General features: G+C 40.1%; 2 protein-coding genes across 4 annotated transcripts; both read right to left on the bottom strand.

Annotated features, from left to right (window-relative positions):
* Nucleotides 1–267: 267 nt before the first annotated feature.
* Nucleotides 268–6,402, bottom strand: LOC139135252 (uncharacterized). The gene is made up of 4 exons (XM_070702545.1): nucleotides 6,242–6,402; nucleotides 4,092–4,233; nucleotides 2,640–2,942; nucleotides 268–2,057 (listed from the first exon to the last, which is right to left on the bottom strand). Exons 1-4 carry the CDS (start codon nucleotides 6,279–6,281, stop codon nucleotides 1,751–1,753), a joined length of 792 nt encoding a protein of 263 aa, XP_070558646.1. The 5' UTR covers nucleotides 6,282–6,402; the 3' UTR covers nucleotides 268–1,750.
* Nucleotides 6,403–15,698: 9,296 nt separating this feature from the next.
* On the bottom strand, nucleotides 15,699–18,966 carry LOC139135251 (piercer of microtubule wall 2 protein-like). 3 transcript variants are annotated; one of them, XM_070702542.1, is made up of 5 exons: nucleotides 18,803–18,966; nucleotides 18,342–18,468; nucleotides 17,914–18,000; nucleotides 16,866–16,999; nucleotides 15,699–16,469 (listed from the first exon to the last, which is right to left on the bottom strand). In XM_070702542.1, the coding sequence occupies exons 1-5, from the start codon at nucleotides 18,839–18,841 to the stop codon at nucleotides 16,401–16,403; spliced, it is 456 nt and encodes a 151-aa protein (XP_070558643.1). In that variant the 5' UTR covers nucleotides 18,842–18,966; the 3' UTR covers nucleotides 15,699–16,400. The 3 variants fall into 3 exon arrangements, with proteins under 3 accessions (XP_070558643.1, XP_070558644.1, XP_070558645.1); XM_070702543.1 differs by having other exon boundaries at nucleotides 18,417–18,468; nucleotides 18,803–18,965; XM_070702544.1 differs by lacking the exon at nucleotides 17,914–18,000 and having other exon boundaries at nucleotides 18,803–18,963.
* Between the last annotated feature and the right edge of the window lie 107 nt (nucleotides 18,967–19,073).

Genomic DNA, 19,073 nt, shown 5'->3' with positions numbered 1-19,073 from the left:
CTGGGACGGCAAAGCTCCAGTCTCAGAGTTGTAACAGTCAGTTGGATGAATGAACAGTCCTTGCAGGCTTGAAGATGCATAAAGTCCACAGTATAAATCCAGCGTTGGCAGTGAAGGTCTTGAAAAGTCTTGAGAATGACTACTGCTGGAGTTTAGTAACACACAAGAGACACGATCCCAAAAGTCTGACTGGAAGCTGTGCACGTCCTTTTATAAAGGCATGTAAGAACAATCTAGAACTTTTATTGACATGCTAATTACTGTTCTAAAATTATCTCCCTTACACAACTAATCAACTTTCCAGAACATTCCAAACATGACTAATTGAATTCAAGGTTGTGAGGTCATCAAGGGCAGTGACCTTGAGAATGTTCTAGACTAATTGAACTCAGGTCATGATGAGTGTGGGGTAAATGACCTACATAACACGCCACTTGCACATTCCGTGTCGCGATTCGCCAGAATGTCACGTGACGAGAAAATAGAGACGTCTCGTCCCCACTGAATCGACAAAAGTGACGTCAGAGGATATTTTTTGAAAAAAAGGAAATAGTTTTGACCAAATTTGGAAAGGTGCCCGGTCACGTGACCGTAGTGTCGTCTGCAGCTTTGAAACAATGGCGGGTGACTAGAACGTGATGTGCGCCCGGGATGAGCGACAAGCCTCTCTGAAACAGATTTTCCATTCCAACAGCTTAGGAACTTGAACAGCTCATCGACGAAAATATCAGTGCAACCAAGGATGTTGCTAGGTATGCTTAGAATATTTTTCGGAAGAAAGTGGTACCATGAACTACTGTAACCACTTTGGAAATATTGCCAAGTAAACTTGTCACAATGGATTGTTACTGTGCAAAATATCAAAACACATTAAAAACCATAACATACTACAACATGAGCGTGTGATGTGTTATAAAAACACCTATAACCTGGTCCTTATTCGGGCTATAGCGCCCGGTCCCTCATGACCAGGTAATAGGCCCACATAGACTTCCCTGTTTGTCTGAAGGTACGCCTGGTCTTGTGCGTTTCAATAACGAGTGCACGTCAGTACATCCTAGTATGTATTTAACCACATATCACGCAATATTACAAAGTGCATTTGTAACACTTACGTCCGTTTCATAAACCATACAACCAAGTCTTTCAAAGGAACCTCACAATAAATGCTATGGACAGGGGTGCCCATGTTACAATAGGCGTCAGATACGTGACTGCAGGAACTTTGACTGGAATAATACAGCTTATTTGTGCGGGCATGACCACTATGATGTGCGAATTAATCGGTTAATCTATTAATAACCAAGAAGCAAAAATTGTTTCATTCATGAATCTTTGGGCAGTTATTGAAATCTGTTATTAATTGTTTCGGGTGATAGACAAAAACATAGCTTTGGTTCGGGCATCCGGTAAATGGGACCAATCAGAGAAAGAGCTCATTCAACGCTGCACATCAGCAGGGTAAATGCTCAACTTTGTTCACTCTGTGTTGATGTTGGCAGACGTAACGTTCTTGGAGACAGCCTCGTTTTCGCGAAATTAATGTGGAAGAAGAATGGACACAAAGGGCAGAGATTTTCTTTGGCAACAACTGCCATGGTGTCGTCAAGTTCATCTTTTCGTGTCAGTAAAAAAACACATTGACATTAGTCGCGCCTTTAGTGCCGAACTGTGCACTGTAATAAGAAAGACCTATCACAACTCTCTTCTGGCTGAAATATCTACTCCGCTCAATACAAAACTTCTTTAGTCAAAAATCTGCGATAAAAGTGGAAAGAAAAATTATGAAGAAGATGTAACCAGATGATATGAAGGGCTGTGCTGATCCTCGGTTGGTGTCACCAACTTCATTTGCATCTGCGCCCTCCTTTCCATTGTCTTGCCCGTCTCTGTCATCACTTCCTTTGATACCAGAATCAGGAGGTTCATCCTCTCTGGGGCAGAAGAAGTTCATCGCCTTTCTCGAGTCTTCATCCCCTTGCAGCTGTTCTGCGGTCATCCGAGGGCAGTATTGCTTCACCTTCTGTGTCTGACAGGAGGTTACTGCGTCGTATTCGCTGTGAGTGATTATGAAGACAAGAGCTGTCTTGGTTATTGTACGCATTCAGAGAAATATGTAACATGATTCGACAACGACTTTATAAAAATACTCTCATCTGCAAAAGTGTACACACTCCGTTTCTTTCCCGCCCCACCGTCATTCTAGCTACTTCTTCCCGGAAAACGTATGACGACGGAAACCAGTGAAAGGTGGTCGGCCATCACAGTGGAGGAAATTAGAACTCTCGTTTGGTCGGACCAAAAATCGCCATGGCACTTTGCAGAGGTTACAGAAAGTGCAGATATGTTTCGTGTCAACTCAAATGGGATTCTCTTCACACTATGTACTGCAAAACATTTGCAATCGAGTACAAATTTCAATACTATCGTACAGCCTGCACTCTTTCGGTTGCAACATTCCAGAATCTGATTCAGATTTCGACTCCTTGCGATACATGATGGCTACTCAGAGTACGCTTAAAACCTCTGTTTAGCGTCTCTTTTCATTCTTTTTTCACATCTGTCGCCCATAGACTTAGTAATAAAAATATATAAGCCATTCATTTCGAGCCTCAGCGGACATAATATGACATTCGTACCTGCAAAGTCTTTCATCGAACGGATCCGCCTTGATGATTTCCATGAACAACTCTGAACAGGTCTTCGCCTCTCTCGATAGGTCGTCACCACAGCCCGGTAGGACCATTGCCGGGGCCAGCGCATCCCAGTCTGTCACATTACCGCCACAGAACACGGGTTCGTACTTTGGTGCAGAGCCGATGAATATTTCGACAGTTCTGGTCAGATACACCCTCATACCAATAGGGTCATCTTCCGACACGGCCTCGATACACGGTGAACTTTTCTCGTGAAGGCAGTCGTCAACACTGTTTACTTTTTCACTGTCAAAATGGAGAGTGATAACATGATTACTGCACGATGTTAAACACATAAATTAAGTCATTTTGACACTCTTGCTTTCTTCTCGATAAAGATGTGTCAAATGGAAAACAAAATATCCTTATCATTTTTTATGACCTGTACATTCATGTATCATAGAATATTTTATCATTAATTAAATATAACAAGCGTGACGCGGAGGGCGTTATCCTCCTATGACAGCACGGAGTTTCGTTTATGATGGACAATGGTGTGCTGTGATATGTTGAATTAAATGGAATTCACTAGGGTCCTCCCATGTATGAACTTGCCAACATATCAAAACATAGTCTTCTGACAGAAGTTCTGTGGTGCAACGATAACACAATGAAAGAAATATCTTCTTCTGTAAAAATGGTCGAAAAGTAATATCTTAAGATAAATATATATTACAGCCAATACAAGGAACTATGTGCCCGAGAGTAGGTGACCATTTGCTCGACATCAGCAGGCCAAATGGCCTCCTGCCTCGAAGGTACATAGTCCCATGTTCGGGCTATAATGTTTTATTGCATGCTTCTCTTATGAAGTTTCTCTCCAAATGTTTGGTTTTACTGGCAAATGACAACAATATGCTTTATTTCTATGTTCAACGAAAATGCGTTGAAAAAATGGAACGATTTTCATCGTCGAATGGCGAATTGTATAGTTAAATCACAGTTATGAGGTTTATCGATTTTTAATGCATCATTTTCTAAAAAACCTGATTTCCTACGTAAAACATGAATTTGAGCATGTTTAAATCCCAAAATTGTCAAGTTGAAAATAGTTCCGGGTCACTTCCAGTCAATAAAAATATGAAAAGGAATTAAACAGAATATGCAATACTACTCCATTATGTTCCAGATTCCTGGAAACAAATAATCGGATCCAATATACAAAGTGAAGAAAGTTATGGAATCCCTCGACTGACATAACAATGATCTGAGAAAGAGTGATGTCAAAACCATGTTCGCCAAGCAAAGACGCGGGTTCCGAGGTCTTGCAAGGGTGACTAACCGTTCGTAGTATTGATTTGTGTACTTTTATTTGCTTGCTTTACACTTTTACAGTTATGTAGACTTGACTTACCATGCCCATGGTGGAATATTGAAATTGAACGACTTTCGTACCTGCAACGATCTCTGCTCTGTCTCAGGTTTGACACCAGTTCTGTCATACACGAGCCTACCAAACGAGACACCCACAGGTTTATCTCTCCCAGCGCTGGTGGACATACCCATCCTTTCGTGTACCCAACGTGAACCAGGAAAACTGTAACATCAATCATACCACGAAGTCACGTGAACTGATCCACATCAAAATTTTGAACAAACTAGTCGGTCGTGAAAGCGCTTCTGCGTATACTAAGGGGCCTCGATGTCAGCTCTGTCGTGTCAGTGGGCACATGCAATTTGTGACTCCCCAGTGAGACTTTGTTTATGTTAATTTTATTATTTTAGAAGTATTAATGTTACATGTAGTATTCTGCTGACTGAAGACACGCTGTGTTATTTGTAGTTTCCTATCCCGCCTAAAGAGACGACACTAGAAAGCTTTGGTGACATAAATTTTTACGGTATACAATAAATTACGTAGTCGAAATGTTACAACCCTAGGGGAGACATTAGGGATAAACCATTACATCTTCAAAGGGGTGGTTAGAATGCAGCTATTCGTTTTTACAAGATATGATATTTTAGTGTGGCTTGCAAAGAATAGCTATTCCTGCTGGAATTCTATGGTTTTACCTGTTAGTTAGACTTGGTTCAAGTCGGTAAATTGTTCACAAATAAAATCATTCGCATCAGTTTCTTTTGTGTCTCTTCTGTTCCATACAAACCTACTTGAAATTTGGCAGCCTAGGTCAGGTTTTCCCTGGCGATAGAACGCGTTACCTTTGAGTCTGCGCATTAGTGAGTTAGTTTCTGCTGGATTTGGGTGAAACTCTCCTACACCGCACTCTTCGGGTTCACCCGACTCACACACGTGTCTTATGAAAACAGAACACAAATCATCGCGTTCACTCCACTCACGCGTTCACAAATCACAGACTTGAACCAAGCTTAGCTGTTAATACGCGTGACTATCGTTTCCCAAAACCTGTAAAAATTTGCACTTTTCTTCTGATAGAATTTTTCGTCTGCAGTTTTCCCCCCATTTTTTCACCATTTCCCGCCAAGTTTTATTGTCGTTCCCGCGCTGGACTTCTGGAGACTGTAGACTCGTCAACATTTAGGTCTACAGACTCACTGGTGATTCCTTACGGAATAAAAACAGCGGCTTTGCCCAGGGCATATATATTTAAAACAGTTGATACAACCGCCCATGGTCTTTGTGATGTGATGCTACAAGAATGTGTATGTGTATGCGCCGCCGGCAGCCATTAAAGAAATGGAACCGAAAATGTCCATATTGTCTACGGTATTCAGTGCTCAAGATTTTCACCTCTCTGAGGACAACATCAATATTTTCTATGATCCAGCAGATGGACCTTGGCATAGGGAAACGCCAGTTATCAGTTATCTGGTTATAGAGCTCAACGAACCATCCTCTCGGCCCACAGGCGCTTGTGGGCTGGGTAGTCTGCTACGATCAATCGATCGGTTGCTTGATGCTCTGCACTGAGCAGGCGATCGATAGCTCGACCAGACTACTCAGTCCAAGAACGCCTGTGTTTTGGCCTGTCACCTAGTTAACCCCACGGGTCCGTTGAGTTGCCGTGTAGTATACATAGAGAGAAGGGCATACTATACTACACGGCAACTCCACGGACCTGTGGTGAACCCCACCAAAGAAACGATCAAAGTCAGTCTCTTGTAATTTAGGATCCGCGCAGTTATTTAGAGCTCCGCTAACCCCGAAATACTTTGCACAGTCCCAATGAAGTGTTCTGAGTCTGGATACGCTATAGTACAATACAGCGTGAGATGAATATTGTCTTGGATTAAAGTACATCCTGATGCATCGTCTATATAATTCAGAAAACTACACGTTTAAATGTACTGTACGTGGCTTTGTATGAAGTCTCGCTCATCTCTACGGATGCTTTAACAATCCTGCAGCTTCACGGTCACCGTATTTCACGTTTGAAATACATAGCTCGGTGTAAGTGTGTCATTCGTCGAATGCCCTGGCAACATGTGGCAGCTCCCGGTATCGTATGACTGGTTCTTGTACAGTGTACACTCCATAGCCTTGGCGTCACTTTCATGCAATGCAATGGTTTTAACTTCGAACAGGAAGATGAGCGCACGAAAAATGGACATGAATTTACACTCACCTGTCAGTATGGCAGAGATGCAGATACTTCGGGATACCATGGCGACCGTGACCTACAAAATAGTGACAGTGTTCAGGTTATCAGCGGAACGACGACAGAACTCTTCTCCAAGATCATGCTCAGTTCAGCATTTAAAGACGGGACACATTTTACGACAGTCTAAAGCTGTGCAAAACATGTCATTAATATTCATGTAAACTCACTTTCAATGTGTAGGTGACTGAGGCGATACGATTCCTTAAGCTCAGGTTCAGGAGGTTAATAGAAAACTTTAAAATGCGTGTTGATCAGTATTTCCCTGTGCAGCTTGCAGTGGTAACCTGAAAACTGAGCATGGCAGAAATATTCTAATACACTTCGTTCATCATTTGCAGTCATAACATCCTGACGTTTGATTTTAATGGAGTATCTAAGAACAACGCCCTTTCTTCACAGACATTTGGAGTTATCATATTTTTCTCCAAGATCACAGTTTTGCAGAACTCTCTCTCTCTCTCTCTCTCTCTCTCTCTCTCTCTCTCTCTCTCTTAATGATGTAAATGACAGCTGTAGGCCTAATGCACACACATACTAATATATATATATATATATATATATATATATATATATATATATATATTTTTTTTTTGCTGATTTGATTTTCTACATTAACCTTTTATCGTAGAAGATCACTCATCTCGCAGCTCACTTTTTAAAGAAGTGATTTCATCCTCATATCTGTGTGGTTTATCCGATAATTGAAAAGTCTGTCTTGGGGAAAATGCGGGCACAGAAATAAGAACAGGGCTCATCGTGGCTGGTACAGAAACGAAATATTAGATTTATTCCGGAGTCTCTATTACACGACTGCATATCAGCAAGGAGGTCATGATCGAACACATTTGATGCAAGCTGCTCCAAACATTATGACTCACTAGTGTCCCATAAACCTCAGAGACACTGTCGTAAATTACTTTTCGGACAAGACCACCGATAGGACCTCGGGTTTTCGGTCGAACGGCTTCTGTTCGTGATCGGGATGTAAATTGAAGATGTCGACGCATGCCAGTCGCTTGCAGTGCTGCGCTTCAGGTCACTGCAGTGCTCTTTTTATTTTTGTTCGAGGGTGTGAGACGGTTAATTTTATGGGGCTAACTTCAGCGTGTGTGTTACGTGGCTAATCATTTAGTAGTTCGTTGTATACGAAATATTTTTGTCTTTGTAAACCAATCTCGACATTGATATCGATGATGCAATAAAACGCTCTTGCTTGGACTCTGTATACATGTTATGTTGGGAATCCTCTACACCATGATTCATATAAAGATATATACTATCACTTCGTCGGAACATTTAGTATTGGCCGTCGCGGTGACACTTTCGAAAGGTCATAAGGTAACTCATTCTGTATTCATCCATTTATGCATTCATTCTTTTATTCAATCATGTCGTTTGTAATCTTCCGTGTTGTTGGTGAGGAAGTGGGCCTTGCCTTTGCTTTTAGACGAAAGTTGTCAAATGAGTTAACAGGGACGACAAATCATTGGAGTTCATCGTTCTTTCTCCACCTTTTCATTTTTCCAGTTCGCTTGCACTCTCCTGCGAAACGCCCTTTCATTGCCGAGCAATTTTCCATGCATATTGTTATTTTTTATTATATTTTGGACGAGAACACAAACTCTTAACGGCTATGGCGTAATGGGCACCTTGAAAATGCCAGACGGGTGGATCACAGCGCCAGAGTTCTGGTACTTATCCAGACGACATGCAAATAAACAAAAAGAGGCGGGTGGCCGCTTAAGAGAAATGGTTACACAGATGGGTGTCTCTGTCATAGACAGGGCCGCACAGCGGTAAAAATGGTTTTCTAATTACCGCAGTAGCGCCGACAAAGGCGAGATATTTCAAATGCCCTTTGCAAAATGATTCCAGCGAGGGCGTTGGATCAACACCAAGTCAAAATACAAGGGTAGCAATGAAAGTTACCCTTCTAAAAAAGCCGTCGATGCTGCAAACCCGTCAATGCAAACCCGTTTGCTCTCAGCAACTTCTCTCAGTTCGATGAAGTGTGATGAGAATGGAGAATGAAAAAATTGCGTCCGCTTGTTTGCCTCATCAAAATATCGATGACCTTCTTTACATTATGACGTCATCAAAGTCGCAAGACACACCTGATATAGACATTGTCTCGGTTCTACTATCGTCGACTGAAAACACATGTATCGTATGATAGGTAATAAAATTCAGCTTATGAACGAAAACTCTCTCACATTCATCATGAAATGAGCTGAACCACTCCATTTATGTTACATCTTCATGGGCGTCACCCATCATATGCACGCTTCGTGACAGATGGTTTGCATCGTGCGAAATTGAAATGGTGAAGACCAAGCCGATAAATGTGACGATTGATGAACATGTAGAGAAACCGAAGTGGCGGTAACATCATTGCTTTAAATAAGTCGGAGTTATCTCTCTGTCGCTAATTTACGAGCACGCGTTTTGGTACCCGTAATAAATCGATTACGCTATTAAAGAAAATTCTTTGTTGCCGTCCTTGGATTTTTGAAAAACCTACCAGCCAGCCAGGGAAAAAAACAAACACGGACAAAAATCACAAGTGTATGAACATTAGCTAAATTTTTATTTGGTTTCTTTTGGAAAAATAATATCTTTATTTGTGACAGTGTTTATATTGTTTGTTTTCTTAATTTTTTTCTGAAAACGTACCAGTACGCGGACGTCAAACAAAGAATTTTATTTAAGGTAATATGCACCTCGAAAGTGAAAGTCTTAAACTTTAGCTCAAACTTTCCTCAGTGAAACATTCAACTATTCTCTTACCAAAGCAAGAATAAAAATCAGGGGTCACCGTGCAAACTTTGGTACTACAGGGACAAACAACTTACGATTTCTCGATATTTGAAATCCAAAATGGCCGCCATCCCGGTGTTAACTCTATGGTAAAAAATAACATTTTCGATTTTCGAAAAACTAAGACCATGAAAACTTTTCTTTCGCCGAGAGCTTCAAAATGAGCCCCCACAAGTGGTAGGTCAGAAGAAAATTGATAAAATTTGAAGGCCCGAATTTCTGTCCCCGAGGTGCGTTCTACCTTAGGGCGCCTTACAATAGTCTACAGAGTCAGTTACAACTGTCACGTGAAGCATCAATTTCACCGTTTCCTCTCCACAAGAGAGGAGCACTACATGCCCGTTGTCGCGGATCAGATGTACCACGTTGAAGAAATGTTCCTCGTGCCTGACGCGTATACGCACATGGAATCCAGGCTTCCAATTATTAATTGTAATAAAAATATAAAAATTATTATTATTAATTTTTATTAAAATATGAAAATTATTATTTTTGTTGTTATTATCATCATCATCGTCGTCATCATCATGATCATCATCATCATGCAGCAACATTTCAAACCAAGGTTGGCTAACCCTTACGTAAAGTACTCTTCCCCATATACACACTTCCCTGAGTGTGTATGTAGGGAAGAGTGCGTGTATAGGGAAGAATGTAGAGAAGAGTACTTTACGTAAGGGTTGGAAAACCTTGGTTTGAATTTTTGCTACATGATGATGATGATGATGATGATGCATCATCATCATCATCATCATCATCATCATCATAAAGTAATCATCATCATACTGTAAAGTTTTAGTTTTGTGAAAATTGAAATTTTATTTTTCCTCATAGATGGCGACCATTTTGAATTTCAGATGTCGGTAGATATAGTTGGTAATTGTTTATCTATAACTTAATTTTCCTCGGTGACCACCGATTTTCATTCTTGATTCCAAGGGGTGGTAAGCAACAATTTTTAGGACCTTCAGTTTCGATGCGGGTACTTCCTTACTAGATTGCCGGGAGATGTGTTGCGATTTTAACATCGGTGAAATTCTATCGTTGTGTCTTCTGGGTGATACTGCTATATTTTGCTGTTTTGTTGTTGGCAGTGTCATCAAAGAGGGAGATATAATGCCACAGACTAGTTTAAATCTCTTTGATTGCAATGATGTCACCAAACAGAGAGTTTAGCATGTCGATTAAAGGGAGGGTGTCTTCGGAACTGCGCTTGTGCGACTTTCTTGTTTACAAACAAAGCATTTCATCCATGATATCTAGATGCATCACGTCAACATAGCTGCAGCATTTAAATTTTACGATATATATTCGTTGTTCACAAACATGTTTTAACTTTCATCAATCGCCAACGTACCTTAGATACAGTGTTTACATCGGTCGTAGGGGCTTTCTGACAACCTTGAGCAGAGTTCCGACGACACCTTCCCTTTAACGGGAGGGGGTCGCCTAGCGTCTGTGGGATTTTCTTATCGGTAAACGTTGCCTCTTCCCAGCAATTAGCGATGAATGTCGTGAGAATGTGAAGCAGACACAGCAATTGATGCACTGTCGTAGTTCGCCACTTTTGTGGCTTTCCAGTCACTGCAAGACTTTGCCTAATAAACTTTGCTGCGCCCTTACGTTTATAAGAAGCTGCTTCAGCCGCGCGCAGTCACCAGTCTGACCAGTTTCAGTACAGCCGCCAACTGTGGATATCGACTCCGTCCTCTTAATTTAAAGAGCAAATAAAGTAACAAGATGGAACTGATTTTGGAGAATAGAATACTGTAATTTGTGTGTAGTAATGCTGGTTTTGTAAGGAAGTTTAAGCTCATCTACTTTTACTTTTTGTTTTGCAATTCACTTGCTTTTACGGGTAACTTGTAATATTGCAGTTTTTAGATATAGGGAACGTTACACTTTTGATAAATTTGAACAATTAAAAGATCCTCTGCTCCAAATTAGCTCCAATCATGTTTAATTTAAACATTCGAATTACGCTGATTGTACAAAATGTCATTCAACGCATCACAGACAGCGGTCCACATTAAATTTATCGCTAATAAAAGCCATAGAATTCCTTGATGCCGAATTGTGTATCTTTAGTCGACAGATTTGCCATACTCGTTATAATAACAGTCGTTCGGGATTTTCTCTCGTCGCTCGACAAACTAATTTATTTTATCACTCCAATTGCTGAAAGTGAACTCTCTACCTAGCAACAAAGGGAATCGACTGAGAGGAGAAAGAGGTTTCGGCAACCGATTTCCAATATCGGATCAGTTCGTCCATACAATATGTACGGATGAGCTGAATCCGATATTGGATAATCGGGTGCTGTATTTGTATTACAAATATATTCTTATCACACACACGAAATGTTATTGACGCTTCATAGCATCCGACTGTAGATCCGTAAATCCTCCGTATGGTGAGGTCGGGGTAAACATAGGATGATTGAGGTTGTTGGAGACAGTGTCTTAATTCTTTGTGTCTGTGTCTGCACTTCATCTAAGTGTACTTTGATTTCTCGTGTATCAACGAATCGCAGTTTTCATTTGTTCAGCTCTCAGTCAATACTGCTCTTGAAATTAGCGGGAGTCAAAATCCATATCATGTATGGAGTGAATTATTTACGGACAGGGAGTTATAAAGCATTGCTCGTGGAACACACGAATAAGGCAACAAACAACAAAGGTCAAACACGAATGTGTTTTTTGCGCTCAGTCGGGGAAGAGTGGCGATTTCATAAGGACGTACAGTTGAATAAAACGTTAACATAAGTAAGATTGTAATGTCATACTGTACTTCTGATGACGAATTTTAAGATATAAAAAACCCAACAGTTACAGTTCACGTCGAAGAGGTAAATACACTCCTGCCTTGCTGCAATTTCATAGCCCCGCAACTCCCCTTGAAGATTTTTTTGTGTGGGGGAGGTACAAACAATCTTCAAGGGAATTGCTGGGCTACTATTACTAAACTGCAGCAAACTCCTGTCTGACTAGAGTACGGGCATTTATAAATATTGAGACGACCCAAACCGAGCAAAAAGGATCCCAAACGATCCAAACAGTTGTGGAAACGACCTAAACAACTCAAATTACAGTCGAGTCGCAAAGACGCGATTGGCCGTACGATCGACGGAAACTTCTGAAACTTGGCATGGAAATCCCGCAATGCTGTACACTGTTTGCGCCAAGCGAACATATACCAAGATAAGGGGCCCATTGCTGTTCTGCCTCGTTTGTTGGGGCTGCACCCGACTTAGTAGTTTGATGCTGTTTACTTTTTTTAGATTCGGTAGTATTAGTAATGTATCATTTTATTTTAAGTTTAGATGATTTTCTGATTGATGTTTCGTCCAAGGGGCGACGTCAAATAATCAATGAAGGATAAAATCTTAATCCTTTTAGTTTAGGGATGGAGGGGGGGGGGGTTGACCCCAAAAAGTTTCTATTCGACAAATCAATTTAAGGTAAAAATTGCATGGGTAATGAATATCTTGCAAAACAAAAATACAGCAGAAATGCACTTTCGTGTTTTTTAACACGTGCTAGACCGCTACTGAAGGTCTAAATCTTTATTTACATGGCTCGTTTTAGGTCATTTCCACGATTGTTTGGATCACTTGGGGTCGTTTTCGGTTAGGGTCATTGTCCACTCGCACAGGTCCGTTACTTCCCACTAATTACCGGGAAGCATCCAGCTGCCCGGAAAAGAGACCCCGGGCAAGAGAGCCTTGGCTAGCGAAGATGGGTTTGGGTCGGTCTGAGTCGTCTCAACTTTTACAAACGGCCACTAGGGTACTTTGAGGGTCGTTTTGTCAATGGCTTAGCCGAACATTATGCAAATGCTCAGCCGAAAATCGCTGTATTCCTATTCTTGCTGTGACGGTGCCGTGTGCACTTTTCTACCTCCCTAGTGGATAAATTAAGTCTATCACAAATATTGAAAAAAAAATTTGATTCTAAATTGTCCCCTTTTTCAATCTTTGAGACCAAGGACCGGAAGCAGACTGAAGCCTTTCCTTTAGTCCAAATAGTTTCTATATCAGATAGATATCGGTGACAAAAGCTGTAAATGAAAGTTGTATATGACATGAAAAAATGACGTATTCATACTCTCTCGCAAACATTTGCATCAGTGATGATGCATGTGTAACTTGGCAAGATGGTCAAATAGGCTTGGCTTTTACAACGACTCGGGCATAGTATTTCTTTTTAAGACTGAAAATAGTGCGAGATATTGTGACTATTGTCTAAAACGTCTCCGTAGTTTTGGTATGACACTAGCACTCAAATACCAAAACTAGGAAGAGATTGTGCATACAAATGTCCTCAAATGGAAGAGGTGAAGTTTACGTCTAATGACTGTGTATTCGTCTCCTGGACCGGACCGTGCAACAATCAGCATTCGGATCAATCATCTTGCGCGTCCGGCGAAAAGTAATGTCCCCATCAGTTTCATTTTAATAGCGCAATTTAATCGTAAACCAATACCGCCTTTCAACTACAGGAAAATCGTTTAGTCTGTTCCTTTAATAAACATCTGCTATATGTCTTTCAATGAGTACGAATGGTATGCAGACAAACATCGGAGATATTACCATTCCAGACCCAGCACCAATTCACAATGAGGTCGGCTAGTGTCCCAAGTCTTTAGGCCTACGGTTTACATGTCGATTTCCCCGCGTCGATTTCTCCCAATGACCCATAAAATCGGTTTAAAAGATCTGAGAATAGCCTTCCACTGAAGATGAATAACAGCTAACATGTAGAAATGCATGCAGATATCTGAACGCTGTATTGTCCGAAAATCAACTGCCAAACAAATGCCGGGAGCGACAAATGTTGTTTTATTCAAACAGACAGTCGGCATGCAGTGGGCATTCTTTGCAGGTGCTTCTCTCAAAATACATTGAAAAAACAGGTATAATATTTTCTCATTGCTTTGTTATTATTTTCTGCCTAATTTTTCAATGGGTACAGAGTTGTCGCTGAGGGATCCTGAGCGGTTTTCCATATCTTTACACCCAATACACGTATTCCAATGGCTTGATTCAATTTGGTCGAGGGCAAGCAGGTCACCATCTGGTGACCATCATTGACTCCACTATCATGACCGCCACGGGTGAAGCGGGGATGTCAGCAAGTGCATGCAGTGGTCGTCAAACGTGAACACATTTTTGCACTTACATCCTCACAGACCTCTCAAAGTCTGATAATAATACACTTTGGTCTACGTTCGTCCTACTTGTGTGTGGGGTAGAGTAACCATGAAAAAAAACATGCAAGGTCAAGGGAAAGAAGTTGTTCGGTTTCCGTTACTCTCTTTCTACCTCCATGCGCGAACTAACCTAATTTTCACCCACCGACCTTAATCTTTTTTTATAATACATTTTTCGTAAACACAGCTGCAAAGGTGAAAAAATGTGTGAAATTAGACGAAAAATGTAAGTCAAAGAGATCTTTATGTTCAATGTTGCACCCTGATAGCCGCCAACGAGAACAGCCAGCTTAGAATAAGCAAAGGTGGAAATGTCGACATATCTGGTGTTAATCAAATTGATATGTATTAAAAGATGGCATACGCTACGAAGTAGTTTACACCAAACGACAAAGGCAGTTAAAGGTTAAAAAAATGATTGGATTCAGTTCACTTCAAAAGGGGATACATGTACTCATTTAGGATGAGGAGTCCCCCCGAACTACAGTAACAAAGTTGACGGTAAATAGATCCTCAAAAAGGTCGTCGAGGAGGCATATTCGGATGAGATTGAACGGAAAGCAAATTGTTTCAATCCATTTATTACTAGCCTAGCCTCTATTCGTCACTTTCTGCCTTCGTCCACATGAAGGCCAAAAGCGACGAATAGGGTCTAGGCTATTTATTACAAAACAATTATGTACCTGCATACCTCTTTACTCTCTAATATATGCAAATTTATGCATCGTGTTCCAAGAAGGTGCTATGATAAGGAAAAATGCAAAAATGACGACAATTATTATAAACGTGATTTCCATATTTTACGTTACACAAAACTTTGTTGAGAATTTAGTTGAGTCGAACTAACCTTATGAATTATAAAGGGCTAAGTGTACGACGTACGCCCCCTCCCCTATAATTTGGAAACAGACAGCTTGACAAGCATTTCGCTGGGGGCGCTGTACAGACAACTGGCGCCACCAAGGCATCAACGGTACGGAGTATTTGCCATTATTTGCCTTATTGAAAACATTTTCTTTCTTTAGTCCAAAATAATTTCGGAAGGCCTGTTATTCAACATCTGCACTGCTTCCAATGTGTGTAACGTCAAATATTATTAATGTTCACTGAATTCTAAACTAGGTCAACACAACCATCATACACCAAACGCTGTAAGGTGTGTCTGCAAGGCTGGTACCGGTAGTTTGTATTTCAACATAGTTTAAGAAGAAGAAGACAAATTAAATACAACTTTTCTGAGACAAAAAAATATATTCAAAATATGAAGTTACAGCTAATGTCCATGTAACACTTTCAGAAAACATAGCCATTTGATGATTACAAATATTTCCAACACAATGTGTATGAAGTGATGCTGTTTGTTTACAGACAGATAATGAGTCTCTGATGGCAATTTCTTCTTTCTTGTCAAAAACACAATTTATTCATTGTCTCATAAAATAGCCATCAGCTGATGGATACTGCATACAGCCTTGTTATATTGATGGTTTAACTATGTGTTCATACATTTGCATTTGTATATCAATTCTGCATTTGGTATGTAAATAGAGCTTCACAAATGAATTTTGCTTGTTTTATCTAAACCTACTTTTTTTCGTAATAACACTAGTAAGCTAACCACTTTGTTTTTCTCAGGTTTTGGCAAATTTGAAATTTTGAAGACTTTCTGTCAGTAGATTCCTGCCTTGGCTTCTGTCTACAAAAAATACTGAGGGCCTCATCTACTACACCTTACTTTTGCAAAGATACCAAACTACTGAACTTACACCAAGCATATGCCAGCCTTACAGTAAAGTTTTAACAGCTGGTGCATTACTCAACTCAAGGGTGAAGACAAAAAGTTCTCCAAGAACACAATTAGCTCAAGCCAACAATACAACTCAAAACACCTTAATGTAAATTGGCGACAACAGGGAGATACTGAACAATATAAAGTTCCAATTCTTTATTGTCTTAAGTGGAAACCTTTCCTTCATATATTGTCCCTATTTCCACAACGCTAAAAACAATATATGTTATGAGATGATCCTGTTCTTTCTTAAATATTCTATTTTGTAAAACAAGTCCTTATCCTTTATTGCAGTAATCTTGATGATCAAACTTTGCTGACATCCACTGCGGTGTTGAATCCTTCGTTCCGGTACATTCCACACTTTCCGAGCGGCTGAAATCATGACAGGAAGAGATAATCGGAATTTAGTAAACAACTTTGTAAAATAATGATGTTTAACTTTGTATCCCCCATTTGTACACCATTAATATTTTCTTATGCACACATCTGGGTTTTTCTATAAAAAGCTTCCCAAACCTTTGTGTTGTTTTTATCAGTACCAAAAAGGTGCAAGACAGCTTTCTACACAGTAAAGTCTCATACTGATCGTCATGTTGAATGCCCATACATGTATATGATTGTGGCTGTTCCAGTTCGTATGTACTTGGCAATGTTGATGTAGTTAAGTTCAAGGTTGAATACACTGACCACCGCTTCTTTTACACGGGATCCATAAATGAACACTACAATGGACCTGATGGTCCATGTTTAAACTGCTCTGTCACTTACTTCTGAAAATTTTTGCGTTCTTGCATGGAAACTTGTAGGCATTGTGTGGACTGATGGGGGTTTTCCTCCGTATGTCATATTTGTTGTCCTGTACATCGGGTGCTGTGGTTTGATGTCGTAGCCTCCAAAACAATCTGTAACAAAGGTGCATTGAGTGAATATGGAGGAGAACTTATGACTGAAAAGTAGCTAAAGCTGAACAGGATCATGTCTGTGTAACTCTTGTGAAATTGGGCCCACTTCTCAAGTGTGAAGATTTCATATTTTAGTGGTAATGACTTGTATGAAACCATCGGACTATTTGCAAATCAAATCAGACAACCCTATGCATTGTAAATTTGCAAATATACAAATGAGCAGAGCTACAGCTATCTACTGTATTACATCTACATCATTATATCTACATCAAATATAAACCTATAAATAAATATTCAATAAGCTTTTGATGACATGTGATAATCTTTCCATCACCAAAACTTTAGCAAAGTGACACATTTTCCCCATCATTGACTAATCATTTGCACAGTTGCTATTTATGTTGCTGTATAGGACAATTTGTTGTTATAAATGTTGATTTGGCTGTTTCAGATTGAAAGTTAGATGTAAATTTGCATACCTGCACAAGCAATTAGTACTATTGTAATTAGAAGGGCAAATGGCAGATGCCATTTATTTGGGGCATGTAAATTATCAGAAAATAATTCCAACCGTATTACACTGAATGTCACATATCCCCCTTTCCTGTTCATAAACTGCAGATTGGTGAATGGGACAAGTTTGAGATTCAGCATACTTGAAGAAATGCCCGGTTATAAATATTTGCCGTAATATGGGAGAGTGTTTACTATGGTACCTTAACAGATCATAAATAACAAAACTTCAGACAAACAAACCATGATTGCAAGAATTTACAGCAACTGCACTACAAATAAACAACAGTTAAATGCAGCCATAGATCCTACTAAACTTTGTAACTACGACACCCTGGTTTTATGAAGGTTGACTGAGAAACGGTTGCCAAATCAAATGCTTGACAAGATTTACACACCTTCATCACTTTGTTGTGGAATTTCTGGCGGAATCTTCTGCATACATGAAAAAATTGGATTGCCAGGACTAGCACCTACACTTACTTCTAAACGGAGAAAGAGAAACTCATTATTAGTCTCGTGGGAGTAACTCCGCAGCTCAACACCCAATCTGCATCGTGTTAGAGATACATCTTTGACTCGTTTTAATCAAAGAGCAACTTGGCACGACGGCAGTATCTAAATCAGTAATGTAGTCTCTCCTGTCTGTGGTTTTTCCCTTTTAAACAGACAACCTGTGGTACCTCCCAAATGTTTTCAATAGGGTTGGTGAACTTTTACACAAGAAAATTGGGGTGAAAGGATTATGGCTTTTCGAATGACTAGCTTTCAGATGCAGATTGAGTTGTTGACTGTCTTGGCGTTGGATAAAGATCAGAATTCATACCGGGATTATCAAAACGACCTGGAATGTTGTGTGTTCTATAGTAGTCTGAAGTCTTTGCGCCTCTTGGCACCATACCTCCACTACCTGCTGTGGGTTGTGATGCTCCTAAACTTTCTTCAACGACGACCTGGAAAAACAACAGAGACGGGTAAAATTTAAAGCCTCGTCTTTTCAACAACACAATGCTACACACGATATAGGAAAGCCCTTTCTTACCTTCCAATGGTAACACGGATACAGATGAATGCTAACAGTAACATTGCCAGTGATATTGCATGTTACGTCGTATATATATTACTATCACCTAAATACAATGAACTTAACATTGGTATTCTCTTTGAATTTCGTATTATGGTCATCTCAAACCTGGTAGTGGTAGTTATCAAATTTTATGTGTGCTAGTTCGACTCTTACGAGATCACGTTCCGAACACTGAACGTTTTCACTCTGCTTAAACTTACCTCGTGTGGCAGCGTTAATTTGTTTTCGGCACCAGCCATTTCGAAGAATTTCTAGCAAAAAATAAGTAAGATATTCTAAAATTTCAATGACAGAGCAATTAGTACGTCGCGAGTGTTCGCAGTGCTCTACACAAAATGGCCGCAGCTTTGTTTATTTCCGAATCCTCGAGCCGGTTGCTACGTAAATACAACGTAGCGCCGTGGGCGCTTCCATGAGAAGTTTAGAGAGGGGTGGTCGGATATTTCTTATTGTAACAAATGGTCAAGTTAC

This window comes from Ptychodera flava, chromosome 6 (genome assembly GCF_041260155.1).
Source record: "Ptychodera flava strain L36383 chromosome 6, AS_Pfla_20210202, whole genome shotgun sequence".
Taxonomy (NCBI): Eukaryota; Metazoa; Hemichordata; class Enteropneusta; family Ptychoderidae; genus Ptychodera; species Ptychodera flava.
This window is presented reverse-complemented; position numbering and strand designations above follow the sequence as displayed.